Source organism: Lotus japonicus, chromosome 6, assembly GCF_012489685.1.
Source record: "Lotus japonicus ecotype B-129 chromosome 6, LjGifu_v1.2".
NCBI classification, from domain to species: domain Eukaryota; kingdom Viridiplantae; phylum Streptophyta; class Magnoliopsida; order Fabales; family Fabaceae; genus Lotus; species Lotus japonicus.
Genome location: NC_080046.1, coordinates 4,300,314 through 4,322,421, shown reverse-complemented (window position 1 = coordinate 4,322,421; position 22,108 = coordinate 4,300,314). Strand labels below are relative to the sequence as shown.

Below are 22,108 nucleotides of genomic sequence, written 5' to 3'. Positions count from 1 at the left end.
AGTTATAAAACGATAAGCATGATGGTACGATAAAAATATGCATAATCAGTGAACAATTGTCTGAAAACATAAAAGTAAAAGCGAATTGTTCAGGATAGAGAGTTGGCCATTAGCCAAAGCGTGTCAGCAGCTGATCGATTTTCTGAGCAAGAGTCATGAACTGCTGGTTGATGTGGTCACGGTGGTCTTCAAAGTCTTCTCTGGTGACAAATTGAGTCGCCAAGACTTGAGCACTTGAGCTTCCAGCTTCAGTCTTGAAATCAGCTTGAAGTCCCTCAGATTCATCTTCATCAGCAGAACTGTTCAGTTGTGACTCTGTATCATCTGCCTCTTCAAGCATCTTCCCCTTTCCTTTGTCAGTGTTGGCTTTCTCAGAATGAGAAACAACTTCAGGAATGTGAGTGGGTAGGAGTACAAACACCCAAGTTCCAAATTTCAGTGAGAGCGCGGAGGTCCGATTCATGAGAGAATATGGCAGAGTACCAACATATCCCTCAGAGACACTCAATTTCCAGAACTCTGGATCAGGAACTTTGCAAGCTTGAAGTTGGAACAAGTAGTTGTCACCCTCTTGTCGTTTCCACGTGGCGGTGAGCTGATTGCTTGAAGACTTGTCAATCTTTCTTGCCAGAAGGTTCAGGTAGCTTTTGAACGATCCCTTGGTAGTCCTCAAGGTGCGTCTGCGTTGGATAGCAGAGGACACTAGCGTCTGAAGGCGCCTCTTTCTTGCTTGAGAAAAATAGAGAACAGTACCGGATCTGCTTGCCTTCTTAGTGCTTGCTTCCGTGAACGGTTTGAAAGTAGAAGTCATATGCTCATCAGCAATCAATGATTTAGGCAAAGATTGAGCAAGTTGGAATGCAGAGGCATTCTCTTGTGCAACGACAGTTTGGTCAGTGATGAAAGCAGTGTTCATGGTAGGGTTTGGTTGAGATGTGAGTGGTTCATTTGTTGTTTCAGTCAAGGGTTCATTGAGGTTTGTGTTTGGTGGGAGTTTTGGCAATGGTTCAGTGTGGTGTTGTGAGTGTGTTGGAGAGGAGTGTGGTGTTTGAGTATTGTCAACAAACAGTGAGTCCAGAAATTCTTTGTTGGACATTTCAGAAGGAATTTCTTGATAAGGTAAGAGAGAGTTTGCTAACCTTGTGTGAAGGACAAAGTCCTCATCAAAGAAGGGCTCCTCAGGTTCAGCAGAGAGAATCTTCCTTTTCTGATATGCAGGTTGTGGTTCAACAGTAACTTGAGATTCTTCAAATTGCTTCCTCAATATCTTTAGCTTTTTGGGTTCAGCCTTCTTGACAGGCGGAGAACCTTTTCCTGATCTGGTTCTTGAAGCGATGGGGTTGGATTGAGACTGCAATGGTTCACCACTCTTCACAATCTTGATTCGAACAGACTGTTCTACCTCGTCCTCAGGGAACGGTGCGATGCGGAGAGATGCAGGAACAGTTCTCTTGGACGGTTCCTTCTTTGACACATCGGACAGTTCTGTCAGATTTTTCTTCCTTGTCTGGACAGTCTGTTCAGCAGATACCTTTTCTTTTCCTTTGGTGTTTTTCCTTGTTCTGGGCAAGTATTCTTCAGGAACTTCAGAGGCATCAAAGGGAATGTGCATTTTGCTCACATCTCCCAGTCTGATTGGTGAAGGAAAGATCACATCTTCATTCAAGCGATCCTCTGATTCCAGAAACTCTTTGATAACACCTTTCTTTTCGAAAATAACGGTCAGCAGCGAGCCAAAAGGAAGGTATCCTTGGCTTTTCTCCAGATAGTTGATCAAGTAGTTCCACATCAAGTGTGCAGGGTTAATTTTCACTCTTTTCAAGATCTTGTACAATGCGTACCTTGCGTGCGCATTTACATAATTTCTTGCACCATCCTTTGGTAAGACAACCTTGCTAATCACAGCATTGTTGAACTTGACATCATCAATGAGATTGCCCACTTCCACAGTCAGTGGTTCCTCTTGGTTCTTCCAAATGCACTTCCAGTCATCAACTTTTGCAAACCAATTTGGGGAATATTTTTCACCAACTTCCAACTTCACATTCAGTGCTTCAGCCATGTCGTTGAGAGTCACAAAGATGATCTTGTCATTTACTTTGGACTTAATGACTTGTCTGTGATTTATCACAACGGCACAGTCATAAAATTCCTTTACCAAAGGCACATACACTTCGCGCTGAGCCATGGTGTACACGGTCTCCCAGTCCTGATGAAGTAAGTCTGCAAGCCCAGCCATCTTCACGAAGGCGAACACCTTCAGATCAAAGTACCTTGGGGACACAAGAGAGTTGTCACCCAGTTTCTCAGTTTTCACGGCTCCAACCTCCTTGAGTTGAACAGAGCGTTGGCGGTTGATCCTCTCTGATCTCCTCTGGATGATCTCCATTTCTTCAGCAGAGTAAGGTGTTTTACCACCTTTCTTGGATTGGGCCTTAGATTTGGAAGGGGCTTTGGAAGAGGTAGCAAGAACTCCGGCCATTTGGGAATGAGAGGAAGTTTCAGAGAAGGCTTAGGGTTTCTTTACTTGGAAGAGAGAGAGAGTAAGTGTCAAATGAAGTGAGGTGAAAGAGAGAGAAGGAAATCTTTTGGATATATTTGATTTGGAATAAGGAATGGCAGTTTTGGATGGTGTGCAGATGGCGGTTTTCTTTTCATGAGTGAGAAACTATTAAACAATTGAGCAGTTGAGACCACGCGCGTTGAAAGTAAGAGAGATAACTGCTTCGCATTTAATGTGATGGGACCTTTCAAAGTTCACTGTTGTAGCACGTGCAAGAGTAATGATGCATTGAACTAAACAATGTTTTTGCCAGCTGTTAACCAAACGATATAAATTTCCTGAGAGCAACTTCATTGAACGGAGAGTTGTTGAACGATTTGATCTACTGGTTGAACAGTGAGGAGACAGAACAGTGCGGATGTTCTTCGAAGAACGAAACCTGCAAAATAGAACCATTTGTTTCCATACCTTTTATTGAGCAGAGTGCATATTTATCCTTGTTCTTAGATCTGAGAATCTGCCTTCTAGAAGAGGTTTTGTGAGTATGTCAGCAAGTTGATCTTCTGTGTGTATATGAGATATATCAATGTTTCCCTTTGCCACAAGGTCTCTAATGAAATGATGTTTGATCTCAATGTGCTTTGTTCTTGAATGCTGAACTGGATTCTTGGCAATATTGATGGCACTTGTGTTATCACATAAAAGAGGTATCTTGTTTTCATGAATGTTGTAATCCTCAAGTTGATGCTTTATCCATAGGAGTTGTGTACAACAAGAGCTTGCTGCCACATATTCAGCTTCAGCAGTGGATAAGGAAATAGTGCTTTGACGTTTACTTGTCCATGATACTAAACAGTTTCCCAGAAAGTGACATCCTCCACTAGTGCTTTTCCGTTCAACTCGATCACCAGCATAATCCGCATCACAAAATCCTTTCAACCTGAAATCTTCACCTTTCTCATATAAAAGACCAAGATTAGCAGTACCAATTAAATATCTAAAGATTCGCTTAACAGCACTAAGATGAGATTGCTGTGGGTTTACCTGAAACCTTGCACATAGACAAACACTAAACATTATGTCTGGTCTGCTGGACGTTAAATAAAGAAGTGAGCCAATCATCCCTCTGTACGATGTTGGATCAACTGGTGAGCTTTCATCACTTTTGTCCAGAACAGTGTTGAGATACATAGGAGTACTCATCTCATTTGACTTGTGCATGTTGTATTTCTTGAGCATATCCTTTATGTACTTGGACTGATGTATGAAGATCTTGTCTTTCTCTTGCTTGATTTGAAGTCCCAGAAAGAATTTCAGTTCTCCCATCATACTCATTTCAAATTCACTTTGCATGAGAGTAGAAAATTCTTTACACAGTTTATCGCTAGTTGCACCGAAGATGATATCATCAACATACAATTGTACAAGGATGTAGTCGTCCTTCAATTGCTTCCTGAAGAGGTTGTTGTCAATCTTTCCTCTTGAAAAACCATTCTTCATGAGAAAGTTGCTTAGACGATCATACCAAGCCCTTGGGGCTTGTTTTAAACCGTACAGAGCTTTCTTCAACCTGTACACGTAGTCTGGAGTGGATGGTTCTTCAAAGCCTGGAGGTTGCTTCACATAGACTTCCTCTTCAATTACTCCGTTCAGAAAGGCGCTTTTGACATCCATTTGATATAGCTTGATGGAATGTTGACATGCAAAAGCTAGGAGTATCCTTATTGCTTCAATTCTTGCAACTGGTGCGAACGTTTCAGTGTAGTCAATTCCTTCTTGTTGGTTGTAACCTTGTGCTACTAGTCTCGCTTTGTTTCTAGTGACTTTCCCATTTTCATCCATCTTGTTTCTGAAGACCCATTTAGTACCAATGATAGATTTTCCAGTTGGTCTTGGAACTAGGGTCCATACTTGACTTCTTTCAAATTGATTTAGTTCTTCTTGCATAGCCAGAATCCATCCTTCATCTTGTAGAGCCTCTTCAACGTTCTTTGGTTCAACCTCTGAGATGAATGCACTGTTTGATTCTTCTCTGAATGCTGATCTGGTCTTTACTCTTTCTGATACACTTCCAATGATTTGCTCTGGTGGATGATCACTTCTGTACTTCCACTCCTTTGGAAGTGAGATTCCGCTTGAAGTCATGACTTGGTCAGACTGTTCAGGAATAGTACCAGGAGGTGACGGAGATTGATCTTCATGAACTGATTCTGATGGTTGAGCTCTCGTTGTGTCGTCATCTGCTTCATCATGATCTGATAGGTCTAGATTGAGAAAATCTCTTTCTAAACGATCAACGGCCTTGATTGAACTATCATCGAACTTGACATTGATAGATTCTTCAACAACTTTTGTTCTTGAGTTGTAAACTCTATAGGCTTTGGAGTGAGAAGAATATCCAAGGAGAATTCCTTGATCAGACTTATTGTCAAATTTTCCGATGTTGTCCTTGGTGTTGAGAATGTAACACTTGCATCCAAATGGATGAAAGTACGATACAGTTGGCTTTCTATCTTTCCTTGTTTACTGAACGATGCGGTCATATCTTGTGTAAACTTCTTTTTCCTTATAAGGCTTAGACATATTCGTTGAAGCATGCGACCTTATAATATATATTTCCTGAAAAATGTCATTAACATCTGGAATTAGATTTTAGTATAGAAAGGTATTTATAAAAATTGTTAGGATCAAAATAAGATTGAAACACGTTGTAACACGTTTGAACTTAACAATGCTGAACATTCCAAAGCCTATAGGTTCTATGTTATAGAACCTAATGACTCGGTTTCTATTAACACAATTATAGAATCAAGAGATGCCATATTTGATGAGAATTGTTTCTCTTCTATACCTAGACCAAAGGACCTTATATCTAAGTCGGATGAACCTATAAAGGATGATCATTCAACTGATGTACCCAGTGTTTTAAAACTCGGCTCGGTCATCGACTCGGTCGGGGTACTGAGTCACTGAGTCACTGGTCGGACCAGTGGGTCACTGGTTCGATTGCTTGACTCGGTGTATATTAAAAAATAATAAAAAATTTCCAATGCAATATATATATATATATAATATATTTAATAAAACGCGTATCTAATCAATAACAAAGTGATGGTGCAGTGGTTAGGTTCCTCCATATCTCCTCTATGGCTTGAGTTCGAATCCTCTTGGCAGCAGTTTTAAACATAATATTGCGTTTTTTGTCTACTACATACATAATGTTTGCAACTGGATAAAAAAAACAATTTGAATGGCCCAATATATTAAATAATTAGGTAAACGGGCTTCCAAAAAAACAATTTGAATGGCCCAACGTCAACAAACTTAAAAAAAAATTAAAAAAACATGAAAAGGGGACTGGCATTGACAAAAAAAAAAAGGTGACTCGCCGGTTCAATCAAAAAACCGGCCGAGTCACCGGTTTGATCATTAAACCGGCCGGTTTAAAGCGGTTCCAGCCGAGTGGCTTGCTTAACCGGTCTGAAGTGTGGCTCGGACCGGTCAGGTCACCGAGTCCCGGTCGGACCGGCCGGTCCGAGCCGAGTCTTAAAACACTGGATGTACCAAGTAAGACACTCGAACCTCGGAAAAGCAAAAGAAATAGAAAACCTAAATCTTATGGTTCTGATTTTCAATTATATTTAGTTGAGGGATCAAAGGATCAGATTGATAATCAATACTATTATTGCTATAGTATAGAGGAGGATCCAAGAACGTATGATGAAGCTGTGAAATCTCGAGATTCTGCTTTTTGGAAAGAAGCAATTGATGAAGAGATGAGTTCTATCATGGAAAATAATACTTGGGTATTATCTGATTTACCACCAGGTTGTAAACCATTGGGTTGCAAATGGATCTTCAAAAAGAAGATGAAAGTCGATGGTACAATTGACAAGTTTAAAGCTAGATTGGTAATCCAAGGCTTTAGACAGAAGGAAGGGATTGATTACTTCGATACCTATGCTCCAGTTGCTCGTATCACTACTATTAGATTGTTGATTGCTTTAGCGGCTATTCACAATCTAGTGATCCATCAAATGGATGTCAAAACAGCATTCCTGAATGGTGATTTGGAAGAAGAAGTGTATATGAAGCAACCTGAAGGATTTGTAATGCCTGGTAATGAGCATAAGGTGTGTAAGCTAGTTAAGTCGTTGTATGGGCTGAAACAAGCTCCGAAGCAATGACATCAAAAATTTGATGAGGTTGTTTTGTCTAGTGGTTTTATTCTAAACCAAGCTGACAAATGTGTATATAGCAAATTTGATACATCCGGTAAAGGAGTTATTATTTGTCTATATGTGGATGACATGTTGATCTTTGGCACGGACCAAAATCAAGTTGATAAAACAAAGAATTTCTTGTCATCAAAGTTCTCCATGAAGGATATGGGAGAAGCGGACGTTATTCTTGGTATTAAGATTAAACGGGAGAATAAGGGGATTGTAATTACGCAATCTCATTACATTGAGAAAATACTCAAGAAGTTTAATCATGAAAGTTGTTCTCCGGTTAGTACTCCCATGGATCCAAGTGAAAAACTTATGCCAAATACAGGTAAATCTGTAGATCAGCTCGAATATTCAAGAGCTATAGGCTCTTTGATGTATGCTATGATTAGTACTAGACCGGATATTGCTTTTGCGGTTGGAAAGTTGAGCAGATTTACTAGTAATCCTAGTAGACATCATTGGCATGCGATAACTAGGGTATTCAAGTACTTGAAGGGTACTATGAATTATGGATTGTCATATGTGGGATTTCCTTCGGTATTAGAGGGTTATTCGGATGCTAGTTGGATAAATAATGTTGAAGACTCATCCTCTACAAGTGGTTGGGTGTTCTTGCTTGGGGGAGGTGCCATCTCTTGGGCTTCCAAGAAGCAAACATGTATAACTAGTTCTACAATGGAATCAGAGTTTGTAGCATTAGCTGCTGCTGGTAAAGAAGCGGAATGGCTAAGAAACTTGGTATATGAGATTCCATTATGGCCTAAACCGATATCACCAATTTCTATCCGTTGTGATAGTGCTGCCACATTGGCCAAGGCTTATAGTCAAATGTACAATGGAAAGTCTAGACACTTGGGTGTTAGACATAGTATGATTAGGGAATTAATCTTGAATGGGGTGATATCCATTGAGTTTGTTCGGTCGCAACAAAACTTAGCTGACCACTTGACGAAGGGGTTAGCTAGAGACTTAGTGAAGAAGTCGGTAATTGGAATGGGATTAAAGTCCATTTAAATCTACTAGCTATGTTATACCCAATTCCCTTCTAATACAACGTTAGAAGCTGAATTCAATGTGGAGAGATCATAGTTAGAGATTGGAGCACTTGTGTTTATCTTCCCAAGGTATGTGCTCAGACCTGCTAGTGATGGCTAGGTTGAAGTATATCTTCTTAATGGTTCTTTTGGAAAATTGTAAATGCAGGTGCAAGATTAAAAGGATCACCTATGTAAGCATGAAGTTTTGCCGCTTCAAGAAGCTTGGACTTGGCTTCCTATATGCTTATTAATGGATAAGGACACATGGCTTGTAAAGTGTCAAGTATGAATAGTAGAGTGTTGTAGAAACATATGTGTACAATATCTTTAGATATTCAAATGGGTTGACGGGTTCAATCTTTAAAGACACCCCGATTCTCGAGTATTTGGAATGTGTATTTGTACTAAAGTGGAAATTCAATAGCAAGATATTTTCATTTATGCATTTGTTTGATCGTTATATCTGTGTGTTATAAATTTGTATATATTTTCTTATACAAATTGAGTAGATCAAGGATTACACTAAAATGGGGGGATTTGTTGGTGATTTTAGAATCATCAATGTATTTTAGTAGTAATGTGATCCACTATAGGCTGATGCAATTACGCGTTAGGCTCGGAATCGAGTCAGGTTAGTGCGGAGTGCACGCTCGGTGAGCCAACACATAATTGACTGCGAATACGAACCGGGGTCCAAGGGGCGGAGCCCCTGGCTGGGGTCCCGCTCGAAATTTTTTCTGAACGGTTGTGACCCTAGTTTGAAATTGTTTGAAAAATTGTGACTTATTTTCGAACAGTTGTGATCATTCGTGCAACCTCTTATATAAGGTTACTTGCAGCCTAAGGAATTGGTACAGAAAACAGAAACCAGAATACAGAAAACAGAATTACGGAAAACATATCTCTCTACTTTCTTTATCTGTTCTCTTGTGCCAAGAAACAGATTGATTGTCAAGTATTATCCCAACAAAGATTTCGTGAACCCAGACAATTATAGGGTCGAAATAATTTGTTCGGAAAGTGGACGCTCACGATTCTTGACATTATCCAGGATTATCACAATCAGATTTCTAACAGAATCTATTCCACGTGAAGCATATACATATATGAATGGAATGAACCGAATGATGACGTGCACCGATAGAAAAAGTCTTCTTTCACAGCATTGAAATTAGTTACGAATCACAATTCCTGATTTACCATCTCCCTTACTGAAACTTCTTCAAAAGGTTTAGTTGATGGGAAATTTCTTGTCACAAGTTTTTTAGCCACTTCTTGCATTGTTGGCCTACACCTTGGCTGAGAGTGAAGACATGCAAATGCTAGTGTTGCTACAAGAGCTAAACTCTGAGCAGATTGCTGATTGATGGTAGATATAAGTCTTGGGTCTAACATATCTTTAAGGAGAATGCTTCGAGTGGATGCAGATCTTAATGAGGAAACAAGTTCTCCAGGATGCTTTCCCATGATAATTTCAAGAGCAACCACTCCAAAACTGTACACATCACATTTCTCAGTCACAGAATCTGTATATGCAAGTTCTGCATAAAAATGTGAACCAAGTAAGTAAAAAAACCTCACACCCTTTTGAGAATAATTGAAATCGGAAATTCCAGTACGATTGATTCTAAAGCCAAAATCAATTATGGGAAGAAGATTTTCTAATAGCTTCTGAGTGTCAGAATTGATTCACAGGGAAAAAATGCTGATAGATAACAAAAGCTTACCTGGTGCAATATATCCGTAAGTTCCAGCGAGCACTGTTCGAATGGAGGAAGTGGAATTTCGGAGTCTAGCTATCCCAAAGTCAGAGAGACAAGCCTCCATTTCTGAATTCAAGAGAATGTTCTTGGTTGTTACATCTCTGTGAATAATTGCTGGGTTGCAATCATAATGAAGGTATGATAAGCTATGTGCTATGCCTTTCACAATGTTAATCCTCTTGGTCCAGTCTAACTCAACAGCTTCAATGTCATTGTGTAAGACACAATATAAGCTCCCCCTTTCCATGTATTCCAAAACCAGAAACATGCATCTGTTGTGCAAGCAGAATCCGTAAAGCTTCGCGATATTTCGATGCCTTATCTTTGTCAACATTCTCACTTCATTCTTGAAAATCCTGCGGATTTCCGGTTCATTGGCTTCTAAACTGTGGAGTTTCTTCAAAGCCACTACTCTACCACTACTAGGTAGCTGTGCTTTGTAGACACTACCATAACCACCAGTTCCTAGGCAATATTTGATGTCAAAACCTTCTGTTGCTTCAATTATGTCTTCATATGCAATTTTACCATCATAGTTCCATACTGAAAACAGGTCACCATTCTTTATTGCATCTGTTTCTGAGTAGCAACAACTCCACCGGCGGCGGAGGAGCACATATGCACAGCATAGAAGAGCAAGAACAGCTATGAGAGGAAGGAAAATCTTCATATGGGTCCTTAATCTACTACTTGTTCTGGAAGAGGAGTAACAATGAGTTTGACCGCGGCATAAATACTCATTGCCAATGAATGCATTAGGCGTATAGTGGAGACTAACTGGGATCTCACCCTCTAGAGAATTGTAGGACAAGTTAATACTCTGCAATGATTCTAGGGAACTTGGAATGGTTCCTGTGAGTTGATTATGGTTGAGATCCAAGACCCTTGTGTATTTCACTTTCCCAAGATCAGAGGGTATTTCTCCACTTATTAAGTTATGACTCAAATCAATTAAATCAAGTGTAACAAGATCACCAATATGGGAGGGAATGCTTCCAGTTATATTGTTATAGCTCAAAGTCAACACCTGCAGATTAGAGCAAGTTGAAAGACTGGCTGGGATTTTTCCAATCAAATTGTTTCTAGACAAGTCCAGAACCAAGAGTTTGGAAAGTTTCCCAATATCATGAGGTATTGAACCCAAAATTTTGTTACTTGAAATAATCAGATACTCCAATTGGGTCAATTGGGTAATCTCTAGTGGGACATCACCAAATATCTCATTGTTGGACAGGTTTAGTTCAATCAAACTGGTTAGTCTATGCAAAACTGAAAGTACCCCATTGAGATTGTTGGTATTAAGATCCAAATATAGAATGTTGTTCAAATTCCCTATTTCTAAAGGTATGGAACCATTCAACTTGTTCATGCCCAGAGAAAGATATTGCAAACTGTTCAACCTACCAATCTCCACAGGTATTGGACCAATAAAGCAATTATTATTCAGATCCAAATGAATCAGATATTTAAGCCTTCCTAACTCAGGAGGAATATAGCCACTTATCAGATTGGCACCAAGAGAAAGTGATTTCAGCTTAGTCAACTGACCCACAAAAGGGGAAATTGAACCATTAACTCTATTTCTAGCCAGGTTCAGGGTCACCAGATTCCTTAGACTCCAAGTATTTAATGGAATGTCTCCATGAATATCATTAGAAGAGAGGTCAAGATGAGCAAGTTTTGAAAGAGTACCTAGCTCATGTGGGATGTTCCCTGTGATTCCATGTGCTGCAAGATCAAGGTGAACAAGGTTTGGGAAGGAAGAGAAGTTGAATCTGCCAAATTTGTCTCCCAATTGGATTTCAGTAGGCAAAGAAATGTTTGTGATGCTTCCAGCATCATTGCATGTAATGCCTGGCCACTTACAACGGGTAGGAACATGGTTAGTGTAATCACTCCACCACTCACTTTCTAGAAGTGCTTGTGCTTCAAGGTCTAGTGATGATTTAGATGAAATTGCAATGCAGAAGAAGAAACTAGTCCAAGAAGAGATCACAAGTATGCTGCACCAAGCTCCTAGCACCATATAAGTGGGAATTGCCAATGCCATCATCACAAACAGAATGATAAAAATTATGTTTTTTTACATGTGAGGTTCTTTTTCTTGATCCTCAACTTACAAAAGGTTTATTAACACATTTTAGAACCCAGAATTTGAGGGTCAACCGTCAACACCTCTTTTACTCATGACAACTCATGTGTTGGGCTGGTAAAAGATAGTCAACTAACTCAACTAACTCATATGGATGACAATGGGTAGGGTCTCTAGGTAAGGTACTATAGTACTCATCCTCGTACCCTTATTTACAAAAAGTACTAATACCCGTCCTTATATACCCAAGTAGGTAGCAACTTGAATACCCGTCCTCATACTCTCTAGGTACCTAAATGCTCATGCCTGCAATTTAGCTAAGGAGAATATGAATTTCACTATTTAATTTTTTTTAATAAAAAATTCAAAATTCTATTATAAAACAAAAAGAATTATTTAAAATATAAAGACTATCCAAATGCTTAACTAGTAAAATCATTTAATTAAGTATAATTTTTTTAAAAGTAGTAAGCGAGAAAATGTCATTATTAAAGCTTATAATTTTTTTTGAGGCCTTTAATATACACACAAGGAAAAACTTGTTCAAAAAAATTAAATTAGTTGAAGTACAAGTTTCAATATGAAAATCAATGGGGAAGAGGGTGATGGATCACTATGCTTAGGGCCCCTCCATATTTGGGCGTCCAGTCAAAAGCTGTCTACCGTTACATACACACAACGGTTTTTTTTCTCCTTACATTGAGTACGTTGAGATTGAGCATTAGGTATAAAAGGAATTGGAAGCAAACCACTCCATCATTTACATTTTTCAGACCAGAAGAAAAAACATATTTGATTTGATTCTTTCTTTTTTCTTCTCTTTTCAAATCTAATTTGATTTTCCTTTCCATTATCCTTTATTTTTAATCAATCTATTTTATTTGATTTCTCTAAAAAGGGTATAATAGCAAGAAGGAAAAAGATTTTGATATTCTTCCATTTTCGGTCTCTATATATATTACTAAAACTAAAACCATTGCAATTGTATCTTTCCTACCGATTTGGTAAAAGAATTTACGTTTGAAATATCAAATATTAATTCAATAGGAAGACGATGAACCTAACAGTATCGTGTTCTTAGTCTTATTGTGCCTCCCCTTAGATCATAGTTTCCTGTAAGATTTGGCAACTGGTTTGAAAGTTTTGATCTTTGTTTAATTCGGTGTCCCTTTTGATCTTTGATGAATTTTCTTATTGATTAACAATTCATATTTTATTTTTTTCAGGATTTCTTGATTGCTAGTTTGAGGGTCCAAATTCTAAGGTATTTGTTCTGTTACTTCATCTGATGTAATACTATGCTTTACCAAGAAGGTTTTGTGTTAGTAGTAAGAAAGCTAGACTCCAGTGAGAATGAAGACACAAGTTTGAATCCTGGGAAATCTCAGAGAGATTGCCACAGTTTTCCAAATGGGATTAGTCTTGTTCTCAAAGAACGCGGGCCCGTGAAAGACTAAAAATATAAAACTAGACTATGCTTTTAAGTTTATATATTGTTTTTTATGGGTCTTTTTTATAATTATGCTATAGGATTGTGCAATGAATTTTGTACAGGCCATGAAGCTAATTTCCATTACTCATGTAGTACTGAAGCTTTAGAGCTTTCACTCTCATATATTGCCAATCATTTTCAATTTTTGTTTAAAACAAAATTTAAAATAGAAATAAACAACTATACAACCAAACTACTCTAGCAGTGAAAGAAAATTCCTCGGCCATCAACCTGTCATTTGCTTTGTTCTACAACTTTTAGGTGCTTGGTTTGTCCTAGGAAGCTTGGCACTTTTCAGTTCTGAAGATGCTGCCACTTGCATTTGTGAGTTTTTGAGCTTAATGGATTAAGTATTTTCTGCTTATAGATAAATGGAAGCAGATAATTGCAAAATATTTATTGGTGGAATATCATGGGATACAAATCAAAGGCGACTCAGGCAATATTTTAGTGCTTATGGGAAAGTCATGGAATCAGTGATCATAAAGGATCGGACAACACGTAGAGCCCGTGGATTTGGCTTTGTTGCCTTTTCAGACCCAGCTGTTGCTGAAGAAGTGTTGAAAAAGAAGCACAAGATTGATGGAAAGATGGTAATTTCTTGTTGTATTCCTCTTTAAGTTTCAAGTCTTGTTCTTACATTTGATTTACTGCTTGTTTGAATCAACTTATTTTTTCTCGGAATCAATTCGGGCACCCAGAAGCTACTCACATAATCTTTTCCCCAAAATTGTTTTTAGCTTTAGAATCAATTGTATAATGGTTTCTGAGCATGGTATTACTTGAAGTCACAATACTTCATTCCATATCAGCAATTCAAGATTTTGAATTGTGGTTCAAATTGCTGAATTCAGGGTCAGCATAGTGCATCTATTTAGCTAGACTTAGATTGGAGATAGAGTAAAAAACTTTTCTCTACATGTTATATTCTCTAATGTTATTTCTGTTTTCTTTAATTGTTATTTCCTGCTACATATATACACCTGAAGGAAGGATTGATAAATCTTAATATCATATTTGATTTTCTTAATCCGATTTCTGTTTAATACAATTCATCTTTCTTTAGGTCGATGTTAAGAAAGCTGCACCTAAGAATGGTTCTCCAGGTCCATACCGCTCGACAAAGATATTTGTTGGAGGTTTAGCATCAACAGTTACAGAGAGTGATTTCAAAAAGTACTTTGATCAATTTGGGACGATAAAAGATCTGGTTGTGATGTGTGACCCCAACACTCAGAGGCCAAGAGGGTTTGGATTTATCACTTATGATTCTGAGGAAGCTGTTGACTCAGTCTTTCTCAGGAGTTTCCATGAATTGAATGGAAAAATGGTTGAGGTCAAGCGCGCAGTTCCTAAGGAGCTATCACCAGGACCAAACCACAGCCCACTTAGTGTATATAACTATGATCTCAGCGGAGTCAATAGCTTCATAAATGGCTTCACTCAAGGATATTGTCCTAGTAATGTTGGAGGGTACGGACTTTGCGTTGATGGTACAGTTAGTCCTATTGCTAGAGGTCGAATTGGATTTCCTCTATTCGGTTCTGGTTATGGAATGAGTCCAAATTTTGAGCCTGTTTTGAACCATGAATTCCGGGGAAATGAAAATTTCTATAGTGATCTTAGCGTAAGCCGAGGATTAAATCCTGACTATTTTGACAGTTCAAAGAGATTTGCAAGTTCTATTGGATATGATGGTGGTAATGGCAGAAGCAATTCTTTCTTCAGCTCTGGGACTCAAAATTTGTATGGGAGTGGTGGCCTAAGTTATGGAACAAGTTCTGCCAATTCCACTGCATACATTGGATTAGGGGGTGGGACAGTTAGAGGAAACACAATTAGCAACACTGGAGTTGGTGTATCACTATCACTCAGTAATGGCAACCTCGGCTTTAGAGGTGAAAACAACAATAGTGGTTTGGGGATTGGAGGGTATCGAAGAAGCAGTGATGCTGATATACCCCTAACATCATCTTACTCTGCGCCAAATGGTGGTTTTGATGGACCTTTTTCTGAATTTTACAGTAGCAGTTCAGTTAATGATGACCCCATTTATCGGTCTTCGAATTTTGAGCCAGATGGATTTGATCCCTTTGGTTATGGACTTGGCGTCGTAGCTTCAGATGTTTCTGCCAAATGTTCTCCAGGTTATGTTGGAAGTTATACAGTCAACAAGAGGCAGCCAAATAAGGGTAAGAACAAACTCTGTCATATTTCATCCCAAATTTTTTGTTAGTTTCATCTGTTCCCCATTGAACTTTTGATTGACTTTGCTGTGTATAAGTAGGAGCAGTATAAGTGCAACTATATACTTGAAATAAAAGGATGGGATTACTTGACATGATTCTCTCTAACAATCATATGCATGACTAATGAGTAGATATTAGATCCCTACTTAATTGATTAGATCTTAGATCCCTAGTTAGTTGATCTTTGATGAATACATTTACACTGTAGCATTCTTTTAATACAGTTTAAAGAGTTTAAATGCTTACTCAAGTGTTTGAGAGAGCTTATGTAAGTAGCTTATGACGTACTTATAAGTTGTTTTGACCTTACTTTAATATGTTGCTTACATTAGCTTATGAATAAGCGCTTATAAGTTGTTTTGACCTACGTATAACTTAGTTTGAGCTTATTTCTATAAGCTTCTCAATAAACTGGTTTTTTCAAGAATGTCCATGACATACTTCTTCCATGAAATCACAGTACTATCCTTGGATTATGTCACCTCTGTTCCCAAGTAGTAATGAAGTTTGCCAAGATATTTGGTTTAGAACTGATGACAAGGATTTTTCAATTTTTGTTAGTGTATAGTTAAATGTTGTTTTAGGTATAATTTACTAGTATTATATCTGTTGTATGTTCCTTTGTAAATCTTCTTATTATACAGAAATAATGAACATAGAAGTAAATTTGAGACTGATGCAATTTACTTGAAATATGTTGATTGATTATTCAATAATTTTTTTGAGTACAAACTTAACTCTTTGGTCTGCCAAGGCTGACAAACTTCTATCTTTGCATCAGGAATTGCTACATAGGATGATCAATTTGAAGACTGAAACTTACAGGTGAAGATAATCCAGTGACACAAGTGAATTATGAAAGTTGCACACCATTGTTACCGAATTTCTGTAAAGACATTGATAAGAAGTTTTGTTATCTAAAGCTAACTAGACTTATTGTTTTTGAGGATTCAGATATAGAGATTTAGAGGCTTCCAGGGAAGTTGAGATTTGAGTTAGGTTTTGGTTTTTGAGATTTTTGTGGGACGTAAAATCTGATAGATTTAGGGTTTTTGGTTAGGTTCCTTTAAATCTTAGAATTAAAATTGAGTCAATTTAAATTATTATTCTTGAACAAGGGAAACGATGAATTATGAGTTCTTAGAGCATTTCCATCTCTAACTTTTAACTTTTGTGATTGCTATGATACATGAGATGATGTGTACCAATCAAATAAATCCAGAGTGTAATTAATTAAGTATTTTTTTTCTTCAAATATTTCATTATTTACTAAGTAGTCTTCAATTAATGTATTAATTGAGAATACCCCTTCTATTCTCAAATATTTCATTTTTTTTTGTTCTTAGCACTATTCATATGGGTCTTAAATGTCACATAGGCTCTAAGCAACTCATACGTAACTGATGTAGATTTTGCTCAAATCAAAGTTCTTAACTTGGAGTTCTTAGCACCATTCATCTGGTCTCACAACACCATATTATTTATACTTTTTATTTTCATACAACATAAAACAAAACTCATAAAGCAATAAAACAATATGTGTGAGAGAAAAGAAAAATGTATGCTAAGAACTCATGAAGCAAAATTAATTATATAAGAGCTGGTTCTTATATTTAAGAACTATGAACTCAATAATAGCACTCTCCAATGCTTAAGAACTTTGTTCTTAATTCATAGACTAAGAACTTACTTCTAAAATTAGGGATGAAGATGCTCTTGGCTAAAATGGAAAACAAGGGCTCATATGGTAGCATTTTGTTCCATATAAAATCACATGATTTGAAAATATTTTCTTCATAAGAAATGTAACCCTAGATGTTATTGAAATTTTTGTGGTGGTTCCATCAGATTCAAATATGTATATCTCGAATTATGAATAATATAGTGAATGTAGGTCAAGCAACCATGTGAATTAATACCCTTCAAAAAAAAATCATATGAGTTAATAAATTAGTTTTTAATGGATTAAGTTTTTTTTGAAATAAACCAAATATTGTAATAAGAAGGCCTCGATGCTGAAGCAAGTATGACACCCAACAACCAACTATAGCCAAGTATGACTCCCCAGGATCCTCCTTCTTCCAAAGCTGGAACAGATGAAGCCTGTCGGTCTCAAAAGTCGACTTTTTTACATTATTGGTGTAGTTTTCAAACTTATTTACCAATCTAGTGCAAGTTTTGAATTATTTACGGATCTAGTATAAATCGTCACTGGCGTTGGCGATTTTCTTAAAAATAAAATTGATTCTTATGAAATCGCCACTGTCATTGGCTACACTTGAATTTTTTATTTTTTTAACTAGTGTCGCCATTAACATTGGAGATTTTATTTTATTTCATTTTTTTATTACTGGTATCGCCACTACTATTGAAGATTTCAATTTTTTTTCATGAAATCTACAATGGCATTGGAGATTTCAAATGTTCTGAAGTTTTTTTTCATATGTTCTTCCTTTCTCATCTTTCTCACCTTTCCTTTCTTTTTGTCATCTTATCACCATTCATTTCGCCTGTTCCTTTTTTAAAATTTTCTTCCTTTCATTTTTTTTCTTGAAACTTCCTTTCCTTATTTAAAAATACTAAATCATGTTTTCAATATATTTTCTTTTGCACTCTCTCAATTTTTTTCTGTCTTTTTCGTCTTTTGCCATGTGGCCATATACTAATTCATTGAAATCGCCAATGTCATTGTAGATTTTATGAAAAACAAAATAAAAAATTGAAATCTTCAATGGTAGTGACGATACCAGCATAAAAAATAGAAATCTCCAATATCAATAGCGACACTAATAGAAAAAATTGAAAAATAAATTAAAATTCATGTATCGCCAATGGGGGTGGCGATTTCATAAGAAACAAAATAATGAAATCGTCAATGCTAGTGGCGATTTATACTAAATTCGTAAATAATTTAAAACTTGCACTAAATTGGTAAATAAATTTAAAAACTATACCAGGAATGTAAAAAAGTCTCAAAAGTCATAATGGATTAATTTAGAAGTCATAATGTTGGAATTACAAAAACTTTCCTTCATATGATATGTTCACCTAAATGTGAGCAAACATTTGGCATTTGGTAGGATGTTATTTTGATTTATGTGGCTTTAGTTATGCATAATTTATTGAGTAGGGTCAAGCTGTCAAATTCAGCACCCTATTTTACAAATTAAGTTGAGTTTTCGCTCATTAGTGCTTGATTTAAGTTATAATTTGAATATATTCATCAAACTCTAGTTGTGCAATGAGGATGACGACAAAGTATATAACCTAAAGTTGATAATTGAGTAAATTTTAAGAATGTGTAACGTAATTTCTTTAGACATGGATTTTATGTTTGTGTTTTATTATCTATGAGGTGTTGAAAACGCAAGTGGTTTATATTAAGCTAAGTACCCAAATCATAGGTTAATGGAGTAATGATATATACGCACCTCATTTTTGTAAAACACTCCATTTCCATACCTCTCTTTTGAGGTGGAGAGGTGGAATTGTGAGAGAGATAGGAAGAAAAGAAAAAGTAAGAGAGAGAAAATATGAAATGTGATAGATGATAAGATGAGAGAGATAGAAATAAAAAGAAGTGGAAATGGAGTGTTTAAAAAAATGAGGTGTGTATATATCATTACTCGTAATGCGAGGAAAACCCAAGTCATGAGAGTATTGAGGAATAGATGATCCTAGCTAGGCTCCTAGTTATCCAATTCACTCAGCGGGCGATTAGAGAGTTCTGCTAGGATTACAACCAAAGGGAGACACTTTCCCCCTGGGGGCTCCTCCCCTTTGGAGGGTTCCTCCTCTTTTAGGGAGTTTCCTTTCCAATTTGCCAGGTAGTTTCTCCCACAATTAAGTTCTCTTTCATATTAGGTGGATCTATTACCTAAATAAGTGAGTTTTTTCTTGTTTTTGTTCTGATTTCTTCCCCTTTTTTCCTTTCCCACCACCTCCTCCACCAACCACCGGGAGCTGTGTCACATATCTAGTATTGAGCTAACGCGACCTCCATCTCGCCAGTGTCGTTGTCTTTTCCGTGAGCCTCTCTACAATGCAAACCCAAGGCCTTCCTCTCCAGCGTCTTTCTTTGGAAGAGATTTGGGTTGAAAAGTGAGGGATTTTCTCTATTTTAGAAAAGCATCATGCAGATTGTATCAAAGCTGACATCTCGCCTTTTCAAAGACTCATAGTAGTGAATCGATCCATGTGAGCATGTGGATCCTCAATATCACTTCCTCCAAGCTGGTGCTGGCTCACTAATGTGATGTAGTGATGCGTAATCTAGAAGTTGTCTTGTATATCACCTGGAAGGATGACGCTGCCCTCATATGCATAGCGTATACGAAGAACAATGATATCCCTCAATGAACGACATACTTTGGCTTGAATTTTGTTTATCTGATGATGTTATTTTTCTATTCCACTTCTTATCGTAATATAGAACCGGAAAAATCTTAAAGGAGAGGTTTTTGAAAGAGAGAAACAAAACCAGCGAAAACAAAAATCAGAGAAGAGAGGTATTGCTTCATTCATAACTTCAGATAAAGATTAAAAGTCTTATACAAGAGCATAACATCAAAGTAATACATAATCTTCATACACAATACTTAATCTCCACAAAAATGGAAAACCACACATTTACAAAAAAAATATATATATATTGCTCAAAATATCTCAACTAAACTGTCAGAAACTGAGATAACCAAAACAAGATTTTGACAATAGCAAAGGTAAACCATAAGTCTAACACTCCTCCTTGTTTGGCTTTCTACACAATCCCATCTTATTCCTTACATATAAAAACTTCATTTTTTGCAATGGTTTAGTTATTATGTCATCCAATTGATTGTCTGATCTACAGTGCTGAATAAAACTTTTACTTCATTTTTAGCTTTGCTAATGTAATGTCATTTGATCTTTATGTGTTTTTGCGACAAACATACCAATTCATTGTCAGCACAAGCGGCGACACGAAGGTGTTCGTCATGTCCCAATTGGCAAAAACCTCTGGCGGTTTGGTATATTGACTTGATGGCGAATGGGAGAAAAGTGATGAGCGGAGCAGTATGGGAGTATTAATAGGAGGTAAAATAAGGTTGAAGAGGGGGGAAGCAGAAAGTGGGACGTTTGAAGAAGGTGGAAAAGGGCACGAGTAAGGATCACACGCACCCACTCACTCGAGCCAAGCGATGTCTTTAATGTTAATGATGGGCATCTCGGGAAGATGCGAGCATGATGATTGATTGAAAATATGCATGGAAAGGGCTCGTAGTTCGGCCAGAAATAGGAAGCGTAGCTGGAAAAAGTATATCAAACGTCCAAACTCGTGAAACAATTTGAATTTTACTTACATAATTTTTTTTGGCATGAAAAAAGAATCAAGGATTAGTTACAACCAGAATTAATGCTCGAATTTGAAAGTGATTGAATGAAACGTAACCATGTGGCGAGAGAAAAGACAATGAAAGGAGTAGGTGAAGCGGCGAGGAGGGTGAGCCTGTTAAGTGGAAAAGCCACTGTAATCTGAAACTTGGGAATATATTCTTGCACGATTGGTCAAATCCGCCAGCCGAAGAGCGCAACACCAGGTGGAAGGTAGCAAAGGCGACTAGCTTGCGACATGTTGGCACGACGAGAGTTTGTGGACTAGGCGAGACCCCTCATTATCACAAGGGTTCCACCTAGAGAGATATTCATCTTAAAGAGGCACTACGCTTGCATGCTTCAAGTTTGGTGTCTTGTGGACTGGGCGAGACCTAATAAGTGTCAAATCTATGTGTTTTTCATTATCATTGTAGGCACTTATTTGACTTGTATGCTTGCATTGTTGATCATTTTACCTCCAAAGTAGTTTATTTAAAAAATATTTAGTTTTAGCATAAAAATAGTATAAATATTATGTTTTTAGTGGTTAATGTCTTATTTTGATGTAGGTATAGATTTCATGAAGAATCACAAAACAAAACCTACTTTTGAAGGAAAGGTTTCGCTCAAGCGAACCTTAATTTCGCTCGACCGAAGTAATGCCAGTTCTCGATAATCCAGTGAAGAAGAACTTCGCTTGAGCTAAGGTTTGGCGAGCTAAAAACAGAAAGCAAAAGTTTCTTGATCAGGAGAACTCTCCCAAGCGAGTGTTGGTTCGCTCAAGCGAAATAGGTTTCCTAATGCTGAAGTAAGGTTTTCGCTCAAGCGAAATATGACTCGCTCGAGCGAGTAAGGAGGCCCTGAATCCTTCAGTGTTAAGAAAGGTACTCGCTCGAGCGAACAGAACCTCGCTCAAGCGAAATTAAGACGACCAGAACTCTATAAATGGCCAGAACCTTCATTGTTTCGGTATCTCTTCCATTCTTCACCATTTTTCCTCCCTAAAACATTCAGAGGAGGCTGGGCTTCATGGGGTAAGGGTCCTTGGGTCTAGGATTGATGGATTGAAGCTCCAGAGCGTGGCGGCGACCGCCGAAGGACTGTGACAACCTCTCGGAGGCGATGGAAAGCTTGGGAAAGCTTCTACCACCGTGGATCCTTCGCCGTTCTTCTGGGTTTTATCTCTTATTCCTTATCCCTTGTACATGTTGTTTCTATTTTTGTATTTAGATTGTTGAAACTTGATTCTTTGATTTGTTGTAAACTCATTCATTAACGTAAATTGAAATCTTTCATGTATGGTGTTCCTTTCTATGTTTCATGCTTCTAACCTATCAATTGATAATCAAAAGAGATTCTCTAATTTATAAATAGATCAGAAAGTT

General features: G+C 37.4%; 2 protein-coding genes across 3 annotated transcripts; one reads left to right on the top strand and one right to left on the bottom strand.

Moving 5' to 3' along the window:
* Nucleotides 1-8,659: 8,659 nt before the first annotated feature.
* On the bottom strand, nucleotides 8,660-11,614 carry LOC130721990 (MDIS1-interacting receptor like kinase 2-like). The gene is made up of 2 exons (XM_057572580.1): nucleotides 9,500-11,614; nucleotides 8,660-9,313 (listed from the first exon to the last, which is right to left on the bottom strand). Exons 1-2 carry the CDS (start codon nucleotides 11,586-11,588, stop codon nucleotides 8,955-8,957), a joined length of 2,448 nt encoding a protein of 815 aa, XP_057428563.1. The 5' UTR covers nucleotides 11,589-11,614; the 3' UTR covers nucleotides 8,660-8,954.
* Nucleotides 11,615-12,587: 973 nt separating this feature from the next.
* Nucleotides 12,588-16,507, top strand: LOC130723698 (heterogeneous nuclear ribonucleoprotein 1-like). 2 transcript variants are annotated; one of them, XM_057574815.1, is made up of 4 exons: nucleotides 12,588-12,891; nucleotides 13,487-13,712; nucleotides 14,186-15,311; nucleotides 16,150-16,507. In XM_057574815.1, the coding sequence occupies exons 2-4, from the start codon at nucleotides 13,491-13,493 to the stop codon at nucleotides 16,161-16,163; spliced, it is 1,362 nt and encodes a 453-aa protein (XP_057430798.1). In that variant the 5' UTR covers nucleotides 12,588-12,891; nucleotides 13,487-13,490; the 3' UTR covers nucleotides 16,164-16,507. The 2 variants fall into 2 exon arrangements, with proteins under 2 accessions (XP_057430798.1, XP_057430799.1); XM_057574816.1 differs by lacking the exon at nucleotides 12,588-12,891 and having other exon boundaries at nucleotides 13,353-13,712.
* Nucleotides 16,508-22,108: the final 5,601 nt, after the last annotated feature.

Excerpts from the sequence above, each read along its gene's own strand:
- LOC130721990 (XM_057572580.1), bottom strand. The coding sequence starts at position 11,588 with ATGATGGCATTGGCAATTCCCACTTATATGGTGCTAGGAGCTTGGTGC. Across the intron at positions 9,314-9,499 it reads TTACGGATATATTGCACCAG|AACTTGCATATACAGATTCT; the intron begins GTAAGCTTTTGT and ends ATTTTTATGCAG.
- LOC130723698 (XM_057574815.1), top strand. The coding sequence starts at position 13,491 with ATGGAAGCAGATAATTGCAAAATATTTATTGGTGGAATATCATGGGAT. Across the intron at positions 13,713-14,185 it reads ACAAGATTGATGGAAAGATG|GTCGATGTTAAGAAAGCTGC; the intron begins GTAATTTCTTGT and ends ATCTTTCTTTAG.